This window comes from Geotrypetes seraphini, chromosome 6 (assembly GCF_902459505.1).
Source record: "Geotrypetes seraphini chromosome 6, aGeoSer1.1, whole genome shotgun sequence".
NCBI classification, from domain to species: domain Eukaryota; kingdom Metazoa; phylum Chordata; class Amphibia; order Gymnophiona; family Dermophiidae; genus Geotrypetes; species Geotrypetes seraphini.
Genome location: NC_047089.1, coordinates 230,053,146 through 230,072,071, shown reverse-complemented (window position 1 = coordinate 230,072,071; position 18,926 = coordinate 230,053,146). Strand labels below are relative to the sequence as shown.

The following is an 18,926-nucleotide window of genomic DNA, read 5'->3' as shown; positions in this document are numbered from 1 at the left end:
ACTTCTGCCCTGAGCTGCTCCCACTTGCCTTGAGTCAGACTCTCAAAGGCAGAAGCTCCTCCTCTGAGCAATGCTCCCCATTGGCTTATGCCCCTCCTCCTTCTGTCCTGAGCTGCTCCCAAAGGCCTCTTGCTTTGAGGGCTGCTCTTCTTTCTTTAGGAGAGCCTCTTGCATCATACCTTTTGCTACAAGTTTCATCTTGTTGGGCAGACTGGATAGACCAAACAAGTCTATCTGCTGTCATCTACTTTGCTTAATATGTCAATATCCCCCCCTTTTACTAAACCGTAGTGCGGTTTTTAGCACCGGCCGTGGCGGTAATAGCTCTGACACTCATAGGAATTCTATGAGCATTGGAGCTGCTACCGCTGCAGCCAGTGCTAAAAACTGCACTATGGTTAGTAAAAGTGTGTGTGTGGGGGGGGAGTATGTAACAAAAAATGTGTTTTTCTTTTTGAGTTTTGCTATTTTATGATACCAATCGGAAGCGAATATTCTCCTTTGGAATTCGCTTCCACAATATTTATGGGAAGAGACAAATCTTGACAAATTTAAAACACACTTAAAATCTTTTTCATTTAAGGATGCTTACAACCTTTGACATCCCCACTCATCCCAATTCCAACGAAGGAAGAGCTACCCCTTCCTAATGTGTCATCCATTTCTGTTCTTCTGTCCTATTTCAATTGTAGCCAAAATGACTCAGATATAGTGAAAAATCAATGATGATAAATGGTAACACTTTCACATAAATTAATGCATGATGTCAAATTGTGTAATACCAGAACAACACAGTCTCCGCAACACATTAAATGGAAGGAAAAAGCCTCTGTAGAGGGCCCTCTCATCTCCACAAAGGTGGCTTGTTATAGGTGGTTGAGTGGTCACCTCATTGGCAAAAAATCTTCCTCAAAGTTGAAAAACTCTATGTTGTGCTGTGAAAAACTCAAAAAGATAGATGAAAAAAGTTTTCAACTTATCTTCAGCCGTTCGGTACACCGACGGTGGCCAGCGTTTCACAAACTAAACTAAACCTTAATGGGCAAATAATTTTTTTAAAAAGTGGCCTAAAAGGGTATTGGACGATCAAAAAGCCTCATCATCCAAGTACCCATAACCAAAGCTGATTGTAGACGTATCTAAAATCAGCTTAGGCCTTTCCCCTGCCTCTAAACGTATAGAGCGAAAAGAGACATTTTTAGAGGAGGGGAAAGGGCGGGAGGTGGGCCAGCCTAGACATAGTCTTACAGCAGATATAACCAAAACCTAAAACAGGCTGCCTAGTCGGCACTTATACGTTTTGACTTAGACCAAGTTAAAACAGGTATAAGTGCCGTAAAAGGGGCCGCTGAGCTGATCATGGCTGCCGCAATGAGCTCAGCGGCCCCGGCAACCTGCCCACCCCCCACCGCAACCATCGCGGCAGGAGAGATGGCTCATCTCCCTGCCGCAATGATGATTGGCCACCCTTCCGAACCGCAGCACTTCAGGGTCCATCCAGTCTGCCCAACAAGAAGAAACTGATTCCCCAGTTGCAGATAATCAAATATTAGAATAAACCAAATATTAGAATGAACACAAGTGAAAGCATGGCAGCTGAGAGATCCAAGCTGCCAGGTGGAGATAGGTGTAAGATTGGTCTGTCAGGTAAGAATGCATGTTGAATTTGCATGCAAACTAGATAGTGAATCAATCGCTGTTAGTTAGTTAGTTAGTTGCTCATTTTTATGTGATATTTGTGACTTTGACTCCTCTTTTTTGGTGTCTTTTTGGGAAACTCTAAAATAAAGTCCCATACTGTATAAAGCTAAGTAGAGATGCTAGTTCAGACATACCCCAGGTATGGTGTCCTTCACTGCTTGGAGCCGGGGAGGAGTAGGTCCAGGAAGACTTTTCAAGAATCTTTCTCACAGTATTAAAGCCTTTGCTGTGCAGCCCAGAAGAAGCTATTCCAATGACAACATCCCCATCCCGTATCTTCTCCAGCTGTGGGAGCATGTGCCCAAGCTCCACTGCGCCAACCGCAAACCCTACAAGGTCATATTCTCCAGGGGAGTACATGCCTGGTATTTCTGCAGTCTCTCCACCTTTGGGGATAAGATTGGAAAAAAAAAAATAATGAAAGAAAACCAAATATTAGAATGAACACAAGTGAAAGCATGGCAGCTGAGAGATCCAAGCTGCCAGGTGGAGATAGGTGTAAGATTGGTCTGTCAGGTAAGAATGCATGTTGAATTTGCACGCAAACTAGATAGTGAATCAATCGCTGTTTTAAAATCGGCCAACAGCGATTGAATCGCTATCTTTTAGTGAATCTGGGCCCTTGTTTCTGAATGATGCCTGCCTATCTACTCACAAACAACGTTATTGTTATTTAAAGTCCACTAAGATTTTATCTCTGCTGGTTTGCAAGTTGGCTGGTTTTGAAGTCTGCTAAGATAAAGTATATTATTTGATTTATTAATCAAAGGCTTTAAAATATTGATAATTATTTATGAAAGAATTCATTAAGAATAGTTTAAGATATTGATATAGATATAAGAAGCAGTTGAACAGTAACAATTTTCAAAAAATTAAAAAATAAGGTTTTTAAGGATCAATGAAAGATACTCCTATCCAAATGTTACCAACAAATCTATGATTGGTCGGTGGTGTGGATGTCTGAGATTCTGTTTTCCTTCCCCCAAAAAAAGTTTGTATGTTTCAAGTAGCTGAGTGTTTTTTTGTGGTAACTAGTAGGTTTTTTTGCCAGCTGTTCACTTTATCTAGGTGCCCACTAATAAATGACCCTTATCAAGCGTAATCATACCCAGAAGAGCACATCCTGCGATTTTACAGGCTTCTGCTATTCCAGCTACAACAGCTTCAGCCACACCGACATCCAGTCTCCCATAGGTGAAATAATCCAGGAAGAAGAGAGGTTCCGCTCCCCGAGCCAGGATGTCATTAACACAAATCGCAACCAGATCCTGGCCCACGGTGTCATGCTTACCACACAGCTGTGCGATCTGTAGAGAGAGGGGAAGAGTCGAGTGAAGCTGTGTTGACGCTCAAGACGTGGAGAGGCACAAGCTGGGACCCCAATGGGAGGAGCAATGTGGCCAAAAGGTGCGAAGGGCACACACTGGCACAGAGACAGGTGCAGAAATAGTGGCAGTGCTCTAAGGATTGGAAAGAGAGAGGGTGGACCAGAAACAGAAGACATGGTGGTGCAGCGATCGGAGACAGAGTGAGACAACCTGAGATAGAAAAAAAATGAAATGCTGTGACTGGGCTCTAGAGATAGAGAAACCGTGTTTAGAGATAGAAGGGGATGGAAAATAAGTGAGGCCATTTCCACAAACCATTCTACAATATTGTTTATAACAAATGTTGAAAATAAATGGTTTTCTCTCCCTCCTCCCCATTTCCTACTACTCGCTTACTTCCTCTCTACCTAGGGCAGGGGTAGGCAAGTCCAGTCCTCAAGAGCCGGAGCCAGGTCAGGTTTTCAGGATATCCACAATAAATATGCATGAGATAGATTTGCATATCAAGGAGGCAGTGCATGCAAATCCATCTCATACATATTCACGGTGGATATCCTGAAAACCTGACCTGGCTCCGGCTCTCGAGGACCGGAATTGCCTACCCCTGACTAGGGTTACCATATGGCTCCAGAAAAAGGAGAACAGATTGAGACATCCGGGTTTTACTTCTTCGACTACTATTACTAATTATTTCTATAGCGCTACCAGACGCACGCAGCGCTGTACAGAGTCACAACGAGTAAGAAAAAAGTCTCTTCTCAAAAGGGCTTACAATCTAATCTAAACAGACAAGACAGACAAATAGGATGTCATAGATACGGTTAAGGGGAATGGTTAATCTGCTGGCTGGGTTGGAGGGCAGAGGGGAGTACAGGACAATCATGCCATTGTGACATCACTGATGAGGTTGACTCTTAGGCATTGGTGGAATGAGGCATTATGACATCACAATCTCAGCTTCAGTGCTCTCTCTGACATCACTTCCGGAACCCGCATCCAGGAAGTGACGTCAAAAAGAGCACCGATGCCGACGTGAGGAGCAAGTTCGTGACTGCTGGCGCCAAAGATAAAAAGGTACGGGGAAGGGGGGAGCGGGGACAAGAGTGGGAGAGGGGCGCCACTCACCCCCACTACGCCACTGCCGTGACATATGCATTCATTCTTGCAGTCCTGAAAACCAGATTAGATTAGGCGCACCTCCAGGTGTAGGGTTACCAAATTTTCTCTGCCATCAGCCTCGCCGCCACATGAAACGTGTTTCCCCTTCCCTGAGCTCGGGGCTGGGTCTAGACGTTCTTTGGGCATGCGCCGACGCCGACGCGAAGGTGTCGCGCGCTTATGACGTCATCATGCCAACATCCGCACTTGTGCAGACAACATCCAGACCCGGCCCTGAGCATCTGGGCCTTCCGAAACCCGGGTTTTGGAAATCCCTTCGGGTGCCCACTGCCTCTAATAAGAGGCTGGGTTTTCCTGGACGTCTGGTAGCCCCATCCAGGACTTGTTTGGAACACAGCGATTGCAAGATGAAAAAGCACTGAATTACCTTCAGCTGGTCTCTAACGCTATTCGTTGCGGACACCAGTATGGGATCCATGTAACCCGCTGCTTTCAAGTCAAAGAAGGCAGACGCCCTTCCATGCGCCTCGCGGCAACCTGCTGGGGACAAACAGTAGTTACGCAGCTTTCCAACAGAGCAGACAAGATGGAATCCGTTATCTCTTGCCATTTAGAAAAGGATAGCAAATATAAGGCCCCATCCAATAAGGATTTCCTCATAGGCCCAAAACAGGGAAAAGTTTTTTTTTTTTTTTTTTTTTAATAATTCCCATAGGTTGACACACGGATAGGGTTACCAGACGTCCAGCTTTCCCCAGAAGTGTCCTCCTTTTGAGGACTAGAGGTCTGCACGGGAAAGGGGATGCGGGAATCCCGGGGGTCCCGCGGGGGTCCTGCGGGAATCCCCCCTAACCCACGGGGATGGAAGGCTTTGGAAGCAGGGTTCGTCCATATAATATAATGGGCACGTCAGCCTTAGTAAAAGAGGGGGTTTATAAGTTAATTACCTGAACAGAAAACAAAAAAAGGGCTCCACCAAAGAGATTCCACAAGGAAAACAGCAAAAGAAACTGTGGAATTGATGATCCTGTCAGAAGTAATTGCTGCTTTTTATGGGGATGGGCAGGGATGGAGGTAATTCCTTGCGGGGATGGGTGGGGACGGAGAGGATCCTGACGAGGACGGGTGGGGATGGAGAGGATCCTGGTGGGGATGGGTAGGGACGGAGAGGATCCTGGTGGGGACGGAGAGGATCCTGGCGGGGACGGGTGGGGACGGAGAGGATCCTGGCGGGGACGGGCGGAGATGAGTGGGATTTCTGTCCCCGCGCAACTCTCTACTGAGGACACGCCTGGGGGTCCAGATGGCTTTTCAAAACCTGGAACTTTGTTCAGGTTTTGAAAAGTTTCTAAGAAATCGCCCTTGGGCAGGAGGGCATCTGTGCATGCGTGGATGTCCTCCTGCCCAACCAGAGCAGGCGATCAGGGGCAGGACTAGGGTGGGATTAGGGGCGGGACTGGGTCATAACAGGGCGGGCATGGATGGAGCTGGGTGGGCCTGGGGGTGGGTCTAGGGGGGTCCGGATTTTCCAAACGGAAAATCTGATAACCCTACGCAGGGATCTCAAAGTCCCTCCTTGAGGGCCGCAATCCAGTCGGGTTTTCAGGATTTCCCCAATGAATATGCATTGAAAGCAGTGCATGCACATAGATCTCATGCATATTCATGGAGGAAATGCTGAAAACCCGACTGGATTGCGGCCCTCAAGGAGGGCCTTTGACACCCCTGCCCTACAGCATACAAAAAAAGGCTGCAATAAACGAAGGATCCGATATTCAGCTTGCGGTGATGAGTAATTTTTATGTGTAAATATGTTTATTGAACAAGAGAATAAAATGACAGCATACAGCAAACAAAACTTTTTCTCCATACCATCTCAATTCCCAATCCCCCCCCAAACCCCCCGCCCACCCCACCCAGGCAGCAGCAACTAGAACCAAAGTGAGAAATAAACAAAAAGCAGCTCAAGCATCCCAGAGTTGTCTACGAATACAGGGAGTAAAGGTCAAACTAAAAGAATACCAACATTGACGAAAAAGTCTGCCAGACTTGGCTGACAAGTCCACAATGTCTTTGCGCTCCAGCAACATTTGCTGCAGCATTAATGCTCTCCACTGCTGAACAGTCGGGGGCTGAGAAGAAAGCCACTGCAACAGAACACACTTCCTCCCCAGCAGGATAGTCCTCTTAAGAAAAGCTGAACAGCCCGGCTTGGGTGGATGGAAACGAATTTGTAAAGTAATAAGGAAACTCGGATGTAGTCTCCAAGAACACCCCCATAACTGGGCCACGGCAGATATCAATTGCAACCAAAAGGCAGACACCAGTGGGCAGGTCCAGAACATATGGCCAAAAGATGCCATGGGCTGTTCGCATTTACCACAACTGTGCTCCGCACTAATCCTCATTATATGAGCTCTCTTGGGGGGGTAAAAGGCTTGCAAGATGAATTTATAATTGCGTTCCCACTCCATGGAAGAGAGGCGTAAAGCACTCCCCAAACGAAGTCCCTTTTGAATCATCTCAGCTGTGATGGACACCCGCAAATCCTCCGTCCATTTCCTGGCCAGTGCCAGGAAGTCTATATCTCCCAAGCAGTCTAGCAGTAACCCATGATACATTTTCAGGGGTATCAGGTCCTGTGCTGTCAGTCCAAGTACTTCGTGTAATTTAGTGTAGGTCTCCTCACACAGCACCGCCGGCGTCAAGCTCCGCAAGTAATGTTGTAATTGTCTGTAGGCAAACCAGTCAGCTGCGGTAAAGTGGAATTGCGTGGTTAAATCGGGAAAGGAGATAGGAAGTCCCGTATGGTGTACAGCCTGGGAGACGTATTGAAGTCCCATTGAAGTCCAGCGATGAAACGGTCCAGAATCTAGACCAGGTGAGAAATCTCCATTACCAGCAATGGGCAAGCAAGACGTCACCCTGGAGTTGATCTTCAACAGTCTGCACAGTGATTTCCAAGCTCTACGCATGGCCGGCAGAAGTGGATGCGAGCGAAGCTGTGGCAGGTCTGGCAAGTGGAGAGCATGTAATAAATAACTAAAATGGTAGGGTTTAAAGCAATAGCATTCAATCTCCGGCAAGGAAAAATAGTTAGTATCACAAAACCAATCGTGAATATGTCGTAACTGGCAGGCAAGGTTATATCTAGAAACACTCAGGAGACCTAACCCCCCTTTCCTACGAGGTAACATCAACTTGGATAAAGAAATCCTAGCCCGCTTCCCCTGCCATAAATATGTGGTAAGGTGAGAATTGTGTTGAGATACATGTGCCGGGGAAAGCATGAGGGGGAGCATTTGTAGGATATAAAGCCATTGGGGCAGGATCATCATGTTGTAGAGGGCAACACGGCCCGAAAGGGACAGGGGAAGGCGTCTCCAGTTAGAAAGAGTAGACTCCGTACGACGGAGCAAAGGTAAGATGTTTGCAGTGTACAGTCCATCCAGGTCCCGAGGTATGACCACCCCCAAATAACGCAAGGAAGAAGAAGCCCATTGCAACGGGAATTCCCCCTGCCAACCCTGACGTACAGTATCTGAAGTTGGCAAAGCCAGGGATTTCTGCTTATTAAGAGTCAAGCCAGAATAAAGATGAAACTCATCAAGGATGTCCAACGCTCGAGACAGGGATCGATGTGGGTCCCCCAGAGTGAGTAAAAGGTCGTCGGCAAATGCCAACACCCGCAACTGGGCAGAACCCTCGGACAATCCTACAATCTCATCATCTCTCTGGAGAGTACGCAACAAAGGATCCAAGTACAACAAGAAGAGCAGCGGAGACAAAGGACATCCCTGGCGAGTCCCCCTACCCACAACAAAGCCAGTAGAACGCACTCCATTTACTAATATCGAGGCGGTGGGGCTTGAATAAAGCGGTCGGAGTAAGGCCAAGTAACTGTCCGGGAGTCCTACATGCTGTAATACATGAAAGAGGTACTGCCACTGAACCTTGTCAAAGGCCTTTGCCGCATCCAGTCCAACTAACAGACCCGGACATTGAGTATGCTGTGCCCGCGAGAACGCCATCAACACTCTCCGTACGTTCAAAACCGAGTGCCGCTCCCGAACAAACCCCACCTGCTCTGGCACTATGATGGAAGGCAACAAAGGCGCTAACCTATCTGCCAGTACTCGAGCTAAAATTTTTATGTCAACATTCAAAAGTGAAATCGGCCTGTAAGATTCAATCTCGGTGGGCGGTTTAGATGGCTTTGGAATCAAAGTAATGAGAGCGTCATTCGCATAGCAGGGAAATGTACCGCAGTCGCGAACTGCTGAATAATAATTTAGCAAGGGCTCCCCCAGGACCGAAGATAAGATCTTATAGAATTCTGGAGAATAACCGTCCGGCCCCGGAGCCGTACAAGTCTTCAATGTTTGTATTGCTCGTAACACTTCTTGTGTGAGTAAAGGCCTATCTAGTCTAGATTTCTGGGCAGGAGATAATTTAGGCATCCCCGCGTCCTCTAGGTAATCACTCACATCAGGACCCATATAGGGACCCGGGGAAGCATAGAAGGCCTCAAAATAATGTTTGAAACAATCCGCAATTGCCACTGCTGAGGTCAACATATTCCCCGAGGTCTCACGGATCATAGGAATATATCTAGAACCCGACCAGCTTTTTGTTACTGATGCTAACAATTTCCCCGTCTTGTTTCCATGTTTATAGAATCGAAACTTTCTATAAAATAACAGTTTCTTCGTGCGTTCATGTATAAGAGTATTCAACTCAGCCAAAACCGTTTTATACATGTCATTAGTAGCCACCGACGGGGAATTCAGCAGTTCACGTTTCAACTGCCGCGAATGACGCTCAAGGTGAACTATGCGATGTGCAATGCGTCTGGTCCTAGAGGCAACGTAAGCTATAATATCTCCCCGCAACACCGCTTTAGCTGTGTCCCAAAATAAAATAGGTTGTTCTATATGTTGCGCATTAAAGGAACAATAGGCCTCCCATTTGGTCATTAAAAATTCCCGGAAATGAACATCTTCATGCAAGTACGCAGGGAATCTCCATCCCGCCCCCAAACTCGCAGGGCCCCCCACTGCAACATCTAACCAAATCATGTGATGGTCCGACACCTCAAGAGGGCCAATGGTGGCCTCCGAGACCCGCGCAAACAGCGTTTCAGATAAAAGTGCATAATCAATCCTGGAGAAAGAACCATGGGCTCTGGACTGATTAGTGTAATCTCTCTCCGTGGGGTGTAAGAGCCGCCAAGGATCCACCAGTCCCAGAGCTCGACAAAGATAAGGGATCCCCCTAGTCAGCCTCCCAGACGATGACCCCGTTCCTCCAGAGCGATCCACACCCGGGTCCATTACCTGATTCAAATCACCCACTACAATCAGGGGACAGTCTGAATCTCGCAAACAAATATTAACCAAGTTTTGAAAAAATGAGTGTTGATATTTGTTAGGGCCATATCCCACCAGAAGCCGAAAGGGCCCCCCAGATCCAACCACCCGCACCAAAAGGTACCGACCCTGAGTGTCACGCCTCAGAACCTGGACTGTACACTGCAGACCCTTCCGAAATAGAATCGCCACCCCCGCCCTTCTTCCAGGGGAGGAGGCATAATGCAAGTCCCCCACCCAACCCCGGCGTAATTTCTGGTGTTCTAAATCCGTAAGTCTAGTCTCTTGTAGACAGGCTATGTCTGCCGAGTGATGTTTCAGTTGAGACAAAATTTTTGTGCGTTTAGCGGGGGAAGTAATGCCCGATACATTCCAGGAAAGTATACGCAGCTTCCGGTCACCCATCAGAGGCCAACACCAGACCTACCACAGCTAGCAATGAGTTCTGGAAAACAGAGTCCCAGGGTGCCCAGCCCCACCCCAAGACTCACACACACACACTTTGTAGACACCCTCACCACTTTGAAAGAAATTAGCCCAGGACAACCCTGAAAAGGAAAAACAAAATAAACTAGTAACAATGTCGCTGCCACCCAGGACCCCCCCTTTCCCCAAATCCCCCCAACAGCCCCAATCTTCCCCCACATGTGGGAGCTAAGAGGTCACCCAAGACGTCCCGTCCAGGGCCGCCCCGCCCCATCAAAAGACACAATCCCCCCGCTAATGAACCAGAACTAGCCATTAGCACAAATAAACCACACTGCAAGACTAGTAACAGTTCAGTCAGTCAGCCCCCGAATCTGGGCTACCAAGAAGCTTGATAAATGCAGCCGCTTCATCTGGCGAGTGAAAGGATTTCCAGATCCCATTTCGCTGGATCCGCAATACAGCTGGGTAGTTGAATTGGAACCTCTGCTTGAGCTCCGACAACTGTGCACACAATGAATAGAAAGGCTTCCTCCTCTCCTGCAGGGCCGTAGAGTAGTCTTGACTGATGCGAATCGGGGAGCCATCATATTTCAAAGCATCTTTCTTGATTCTGTACTGCTGTAGAATCTCCACTTTGTGTCTGTAGTTTAAGAGCTTTAAGATGACCACACGTGGTCTGGCTTCCAGGCCAGGGCGAGGGCCCAAGCGGTGCGCTCTTTCAATGCGCACAGGCCCCGCAGCAGAAGAAAGCGGCAGCTCCTCTCGCAGCCACCCCTCCATCAATTCCGGCAGCGAGCGATCCGGGAGCGTTTCCGGGACACCCATCAGGCGCGGGTTCGAGCGACGAGACCGGTTTTCCAGGTCATCTAATTTATCAGCTTGGGCTCGAACCTGCGCCTGTAATGCAAGAAGGTCGGCACTCTGAGTGTTACCAGTGTCTTCCAGGGAAGAAACCCGCTGCTCAAGTTCTGTGGTGCGCGCCGACGCTGTTTCCAGCAGCGTTTCTATATTAGTGATCTGCGCGGTCAGCACCTCCAATTTCGGTCCCAGGACCTGGGCCAGAGCTTCCTTGATGTCGCTCAATGCGGCTTCTGTCAGGCTCGATACCGCCGCCGCGGGGCTCGCCGCCATTTTGGGGTCACCAGGCCGCACCCGATCTCGATCCTTGCGGGCAGATTTAGCGTGCATTAGATCCCTGGATCTGGTAATGTATTGTTCCATGTGCTAGCGCAAGCACAATCCGTGGCGTGCGCGCGAAGAACGGGGTTCAGTCAGCATATATTAGGGAAAAATCGGCAGGGCAGCCCCGGAGCGAGCGAGGAGACGTCCTCACGCGCTCATGACACCACGTGACCTCTCATGAGTAATTTTTAAGCCATCGACAGCTGCAAGCTAAATTAAGCCCAGATATTCAAAGCCAGGTCAAGTTCAGGCTACCCAAAAGTTACCCAGGCACTGGCAGATATTCAACTCAGTGCCCGGGTAGCTTGGGCAGCTTTTACTTACCTGGTTAGCAGCGGCATAGCAAGAGTAGGAGGTGCCCAGGATGGTGGCACCCAGCACCGCCACGTTGTGCATCCCCCAGCACCTTTTCCCATCATGCACATCCTCCCAGTGTAACTTTTCCCCATTGCATGCCTCTCCCCATAACTCTTTGATGGCAGCGAGCAGCATGCAGAGCTGCTGTTCACACCGGCCTTAGCGCTCCCACTGATGTCACTTCCTGGTCCTGTGACAAGGAAGTAGAAACATAGAAATATGATGGCAGATAAAGGCCAAATGGCCCATCTAATCTGCCCATCCGCAGTAACCATGATCTCTTTCTCTCTCCGAGAGATCCCATGTGCCTATCCCAGGCCCTTTTGAATTCAGACACAGTCTCTGTCTCCACCCCCCTCTTCCGGGAGACTGTTCCACGCATTTACCACCCTGTAAAAAGTATTTCCTGAGATGACTCCTGAGCTTATCATGTCTTAACTTCATCCTATGCCTTCTCATTCCAGAGCTTCCTTTCAAATGAAAGAGACTTCCCTCATGCACATTTGTGCCATGTAGGTACTTACAGTGGCATAGTAAGGGTGAGAAGCGCCCAGGGCGGTGGCGTCCCTTCCCCCACCGCCTTCCTCGTCCCCCCTTCCCTCCAAATTATACATACTGATAAACACAGTAGGTTGTAACCTTACCGGCTGGAGGCAATGGTTTACAAGTATGTGTGGTAATATCTGTGATAGCCGGGTCCTCACAGCTAGTTTGGTACTCCAGACATCTGAAAAAGTTCAGCAAACAGTTGACTGAAGTACAGTTAGCAAAACTATACCAGGCACACACTGCAGCCAAAAAATCATACTGTCTTACAGGTAATTAAAAAAAATCTTTCAAACATTTATATTTCACACTCTTGAAATAATGTAGATTTAGGGCCCCAAAATACAAAATGGAAGAATAGGCCTCTGATATTTAAAGCTATTTAACTGGCCAGAAACAGCCACTGATCAGTTAAATAGTATTTAGGTGCCTAAACTGAATATTCAGCGTGAGATAATTGTTTATCTCTGCTGAAAACTTACAGTCGGCGCCAAAAAGTTAACTGGCTATATCACACGATAACCAGTAATATTCAAATCAGGTCACATAAAGAGCAGACCTATCTTTGGCTGCTATTAATTTAACTGGCCAGTTCACAATATTCGCTTCACTGGTTAAGTTAGTGCCAGCCAAAAAAACCTCCCAGATATTCAATGCTGGTCACCGGCAGGCGAGGTAAATGCTCCGAAGCTTATTCAGTTCCAATGAGCATTAATCTCTCTGGCCCGTGGTAAGAAGCTCTTCCACAGTTTATTTTTTTAAATCTTTATTGATTTTCAAACTTCGACAGTGCAATACAATTAATTGAGCATAAAATACTGCATAAAACGCACTATTAACTACACAAGTAATACATAAAACAATCATTTTCTCCCAATTATTAATACAATAAGACATATGATGTGCTAACAATATTATAATTAAGTAATTTAAATCCTCAAAATACATTTTCCTCCTCCCACCCACCCACTATCATGATCTGTTCTGATGAGCTTCTGAATCTGGAATGTATAAATAAAGGTATGATTTTCAGTCACGCTCACCTAGGCTGCTTTAGGCAGGCTGCAGCCCGATAACCAATGTCTTTTCTGTAAATCACCCCAGGGTACTGGATAGCTGCTGCCCCTTTGCCGACTTCATCCACCGCAGATGTTAGATCGTTCTTAACAGCTGTTACTGTAAGGACTCTTCTTCCGTTCGTTACCAATTTACCATCTTTCATTGCTGTCTTTCCGTGGAACACTAGAAGACCTAATTCTTCGGCTTGAAATATCCCTACAACAGATTAAGCAATTCTGTGACTACAGTATGAAGATGATGCATCATTTTTGTTGATCTGCACCTTAATTAAATCATATACAGTGTTTTCATCTGTCTTACACTGTGAATGCTCACACCGATATCCCTGGCTTACAAAGCCATAATAAAAAAAATACATTATACACAATGAAGCCACGTTATAACATTTTTTAAATATCAGATTCTATACACTCATGTATTATGAGGAACCTGTTCCAAGTGGGCAACTGTAGATGATTCACAGCTGCATTTCCAACGTGTATATCTAATATAATAAAACGCTAGGCCGCGCATGCTTCCTATGCGTGCGCCGGTTTTCCGTGAGCTTTAGCGACCCATAGGAAGTGCGCATGCGCGGCTTACGGTCTGGCCTGCTCCCTGTTGAAAGACGCAGCGGTGGCTACTCTCACGATCCCCGCCTGCGTTCCCTCCCTTCCTGTAAGTTGGCCGTCCCCGCCGCCGTCGTTCCCTTGCACACCAGTGCTCCATTATTGCTCTTGGCGTCTCCCTTACAGTAACTTTGCCGTCGCCGCGATGTAGGGACCTGCAGATAGGAGTGCGCATGCCCCTACAGTACTCTCTTCGCTCTCTCTCTTCCTCCCCCCCGAGGTGGATGTCAACCGCGGCGGCCCGAGTCGGATGTCGGCCACCGTGGCTGTCGGTGGCTGCAGGCCGCGGCAGCCAAACCTGGAAAGCATTTTAACATGGAGTTCAGGAGGAAGGTATGGGGGGAGGAAAATACTGCACAGGGAAGTGTGGTGGGAGGGAAATGCTGCAACACACGGAAATGGAGGGGCAGAAAAGGGGTTGATAGACAGGGGAAGAGATGCTGATGAACAGGGAGGGGGGCAGAAAAATGAAGACAGGCCTACTGCTGGACAGGGGGAGCAGGAAGGAGGTGATGATGGACAGGGGGAGGTAAAACAAAGGGAGAAGGGCTTCTGCTGGATAAGGTGAGCAGTGATGGGGTGGTGGAGGACACAGGGGAGGTAAAAGGAAGAGAGAATGGACAGGGGGAGCAGGCAAGGGGTGGTAGTGGACAGCCAAGGAAAAAAAAAAAAAAAGACAAACAGAAATACAGAAATACAGAAAGCGGCTAAGGAGAGAGAGAAAAAAATAAAGACAGACACACACACATATATTCTAGCACCCGTTAATGTAACGGGCTATAAGACTAGTGAATACATAAACATCGACATACTGGGACAGACCGAAGGTCCATCAAGTCCAATATTCTGTTTACAACAGTGGCCAATCTAGGTCCCAAGTACCTAGGCTAGAACCCATAAGATTAAAACTGATTTAATGCTGTTTATCTCAGGAATACGCAGTGGATTTCCGCAAGCCATCTCAATAATGGCCTATGGACTTCTCTTTTAGGAAATTATCCATGCCCTTTTTAAACCCCGCTATGCTAACTGATTTCACCACATTCTCCGGCAACGAATTCCAGAGTTTAATTACATGTTGTGTGAAGAGATATTTCCTCCGGTTTGTTTTAAATCTACTACTTGATAGCTTCATCGCATGTCCCCTAGTCCTAGTATTTTTGGAAAGAGTGAATAAACGATTCACGTCTACCCTTTCCACTCCACTCATTATTTTATAGGCTTCTATGATATCACCCCTAAGCTGTCCCTTCTCCAAGCTGAAGAGCCCGCTTTAGCCTTTCCTCATAGGGAAGTCGACCCATCCCTTTGATCATTTTTGTCACCCTTCACTGTACCTTTTCTAATTCTGCTATATCTTTTTTTTCAGATATGACAACTGGGACTAAACACAGTATTCAAGATGCAACTGACCCTCGAATATTGTGTGCATTTCTAGTCACCACATCTCAGAATTAGGGTTACCATAAGGCTCCAGAAAAAGGAGGATGGATTGAGACATCCGGGTTTTACTTCCATTTAATCAGGGTGGGATACATGCAACTTCAAATGCTTTATAGATTGCAGCCAATATTACCAGCACACAATTTCCATACTGTGGTTCAGACATTGATCCTGAGTAGGGTGGATTATTGTAATCTAATATAATAAAATAGTAAGCCGCGCATGTGCACTTCCTATGTGTGCGCCGGTTTTCCGTGAGCTGTAGCAACACATAGGAAGTGCGCATGCGTGGCTTACGGTTCTTTGAAAGACGCGGCGGTGGCTCCTCTCACGATCTCCGCCTGCGTTGGACTTCCGACGCAGGTGGGGATCATGAGAGGAGCCACCGCCGCGTCTTTCAACTAAAAAAAAAAAAAAAAAGTCAAGACGGATGTCGGCCGCTGCGGCTGTCGGTGGCTGCAGGCCGCGGCAGCAGTAGCCCGCCGCAGCCGAGCACGGAGACAGGCCGAAGTTTTTTTCAACTTCAGAGTTAGACTGCTGGAGGCTCGCGCTGTTAGGTCCAACACGCGAAAAGAAAACAAAAGAAAATAAAGAAAACGTTGGCCCCTGCCGAAGAAGCGGAAGGTGGAGGAGGGGCGTGAGGAGCCGGAGAGCTGTATGTAAGTGTTTGTGTGCGTGTGTATAGCCGAGGAGGAAGTGCAGCAGGAGCAAGGAGGTGGGGAGAGTGGATTTCCCCTACTTGGATGTCAGGCATCAAGAGGATTGGAGTAAAAGCTTTGGTCCTGTGATCCTCACTCTTTTCCTGGGGCTACTGCTGGACAGGGGGGGGAGCAGGACATAAAGGAGAAGAGCTACTGCTGGACATGGGGAGGAGGGAATGGGAGGGGTGCTTCTGGACAGGGGGAGATAAAAGGAGAAGGGCTACTGCTATATGGGGGGAGCAGGAAAAGGGGGGGAGGTGTTGCTGGACAGGGAGGAGGTAAAAATAAGGGAAAAGGGCTGCTAGCACCCGTTAATGTAACGGGCTAAACAACTAGTTCACTATATTGTAATTAGGAGTTGTGAAAGGGAAGTTGAGAGCTTTGCAAATGTTTATCAACTCCGCTGCAAGATTAATCACAGGGGTTCCAAGGAGTACCCATATAACCCCTGTGTTAAAGAAAATGCACTTTAAGATTGTGCAGTTTAAGATTGTGGCGATTTTATATCAGACACTGTATCACGCTTCCCCAAAGATCTTACAAGAATTCTTCCAGATCTATAAACCGAGAAGAGAGCTTAGAGATGTAAATGGGATGAAATTAAGTTTGGAGGGTAGAATGTTGACTATGGATGCTAGGATCGGAGCATCTGTGGCTGGCGTAGAATTATGGAATGCCGTGCCTGGTATCCTGTGGTTTTGTGTGGGGAGGATGAATTTTAAGAAAATGCTGAAAACGCAATTATTTGCCAATACCTTCTTATGCTAAGATATAGTTCAGTTGATAATCACCTTTTAGAATTTTTCTAACATCAATGTATGATTTAAAGCTTGTTTGTACTTCTGAATTGATTGAATTTGTGCTCTATCCCTGTTATAACAGGGACGATTAACGATGTTGTCTTGACATGTCTATGTTATTTGTGATAATCGGAGGGAAACAAGATTTTATGTATGTGATATGGAAACTGCATAGTTGTATGCGGTATAGAAATTTTTTATTAAATAAATAAATACATTTAAAGCAATGGAAGTAAAACCAGTAAAACCCGGATGTCTCAATCCATCCTCCTTTTACTGGAGCCATGTGGTAACCCTATATGAACAAGAGTAAATTGCCAGGCCGAGAAAACCAAAGTGCAATGTTTACCAGTTATTTCCTGTCCTCTGACATTGTCATCTGGATGCTTGTCATTCCTCATTACCACAGCGACTGCTGCTCTGTTCTCCAGCCACACTGGCATACAGTTACAAAGCCTGCGCTCTACCGTGGCGCAAATCACCTCAAAAAAATCGCTTTTCAGGAGCGGAAGAATGACCTACCAACATTCGTTATGGGAAGAAAGCAGAATAGGTTGTTCAGTGGTCTACAGGGTTAACAGCAGGAAACAAAGAAAGAACCAGTACAACCAAGATTTCAATTCAGGAATAATAATTAAGTTTATGATGATCGTGCTTCTGTATTTCTTTTCAGATGCATGCCAAATCTCCATCCAGAATTTACTACAGGTATTACACAACAATGATTACTGAATAGTAACTGTAATTCTATAACAAACTTATTCTGAAAGTTACTATGCCAAAAAATGGGAGAACACTGAGAAGTATGTGGTATTTTTAACAACAGTGGAGAAAAAGCCTCAAAAAAAACATATAGCATGTTTCACTGACAACGGGACAAGCTAAGCTGCTTTAATACTATCACAAATCTCTTTAACGAGGGTGAAAACCTCTTATTGACTGGCAAACTATAAACCATCTATATCAGTAATGCCAGTCCTAATTCAGTTTATACATATCTTATTCCATAAACCATATGCATCTGGCTTGCTTTCTTGTAGTTCATTCATTACCATGTACACTTCTCCCTCCGTATTCGCAGGGGTTAGAGGCAGAGCCGGGTCCGCAAATATGACTTTTAGGGCTGACTCTGACCCACCCCTGCCTCCCTCCTGCGTCCCAGACCTCCCCAGACCTTACCTGGTGGTCTAGCGGTGAAGTGGGGCAGGAGTGATCTTCCTATGCTCCTACCCTGTGCAGAGCTGTCAACAAAAATGGCTGCCGTGAGTTCCCGTGGTCTCACGCAACTACAACAGGAACTCACGGCAGCCACTTTTGTTGATGGCTCTGCACGGGGCAGGAGCATAGGAAGATCTATCCTGCACCGCATAACCACTAGACCAATAGGTAAGGTTTGGAGCAGTCCGGGACACAGGAGGGAGGCAGGGATGGATCAGAGGCAGCCTTTAAAAATTACTATTGTTTGGGAGGCAAACAGCTGTGAGTAATCGAAGTCATGAGTACGGAAAGAGAAGTGTACTTTATTACAATGTTTAGTACTCAAGTGGCTCTCTTACGGGACAAATTCACCCGATAAAATTTCTCATATAGCCGCAAGCTTCCTCATTGACTTCAAATTAATCATAACTATTTCATTCTTTTATTTACTAATGTTTACTTTTTAACTTTTAAAACTTAAAAAAATTCATAAGAATTCACTGGAAACAGGAAGTTCTGGCAGGAGACAAGCCTTACAGAAGGGCTTCAGTTTAGGCAGGTGAGAGAAGCAGCATGCCTTCAGTGCCTTCGATTCGGTTCAATTCAATTTTGCTAACTGAATCGATTTTTCAATTCAATGCAATTCAATTCGCTTTCTATGATAATAGTTTTAAAATTAGCTGGCGGGTTTATTTTGCAGCCTCTTCACCCACACCACCCCCTTTCCCTCTCCAACCCGATGCCGGCACTTGTCAAGTGTAAACAAAGCAAACACTGTTAGGTCCTAGCTCGCCCTCGCTGTCTAACACCAGAAACTGCCAGGCTCCCTGTTTCAAGGGAGGGGGCTGGGAGCTTCTGGAGACCTAGCACAAACAGAAGTTTTTGGACTTCCTGGGGTTAGTCAAAGAAAACATGATTATACCCAGAGAAGATGTAAGACCTGGTTTTGGTGACAATTTTTGTCTTTTGGTAGGGTTACCAGACGTCCTCTTAAAAAAAAAAAAAAAGAGGACATCTGCCCTGTCCCAGCTCAGCCCCGCCCCCTCCCCAGCCCTGTTCCAGCCTC

At 46.7% G+C, this 18,926-nt stretch overlaps 1 protein-coding gene across 1 annotated transcript in view; it reads right to left on the bottom strand.

The window, feature by feature from the left end:
- LOC117362792 (trifunctional purine biosynthetic protein adenosine-3-like) overlaps window positions 1–18,926 on the bottom strand; it is a 102,824-nt gene that overhangs the window by 29,217 nt on the left and 54,681 nt on the right. Inside the window, exons 10-15 of the mRNA XM_033949768.1 lie at window positions 17,013–17,181; window positions 13,075–13,306; window positions 12,130–12,212; window positions 4,576–4,685; window positions 2,810–3,008; window positions 1,836–2,087 (exon numbers count right to left, since the gene is read on the bottom strand). Coding sequence (XP_033805659.1) covers window positions 1,836–2,087; window positions 2,810–3,008; window positions 4,576–4,685; window positions 12,130–12,212; window positions 13,075–13,306; window positions 17,013–17,181 — 1,045 coding nt within the window. The remainder of the gene's footprint in view (window positions 1–1,835; window positions 2,088–2,809; window positions 3,009–4,575; window positions 4,686–12,129; window positions 12,213–13,074; window positions 13,307–17,012; window positions 17,182–18,926) is intronic.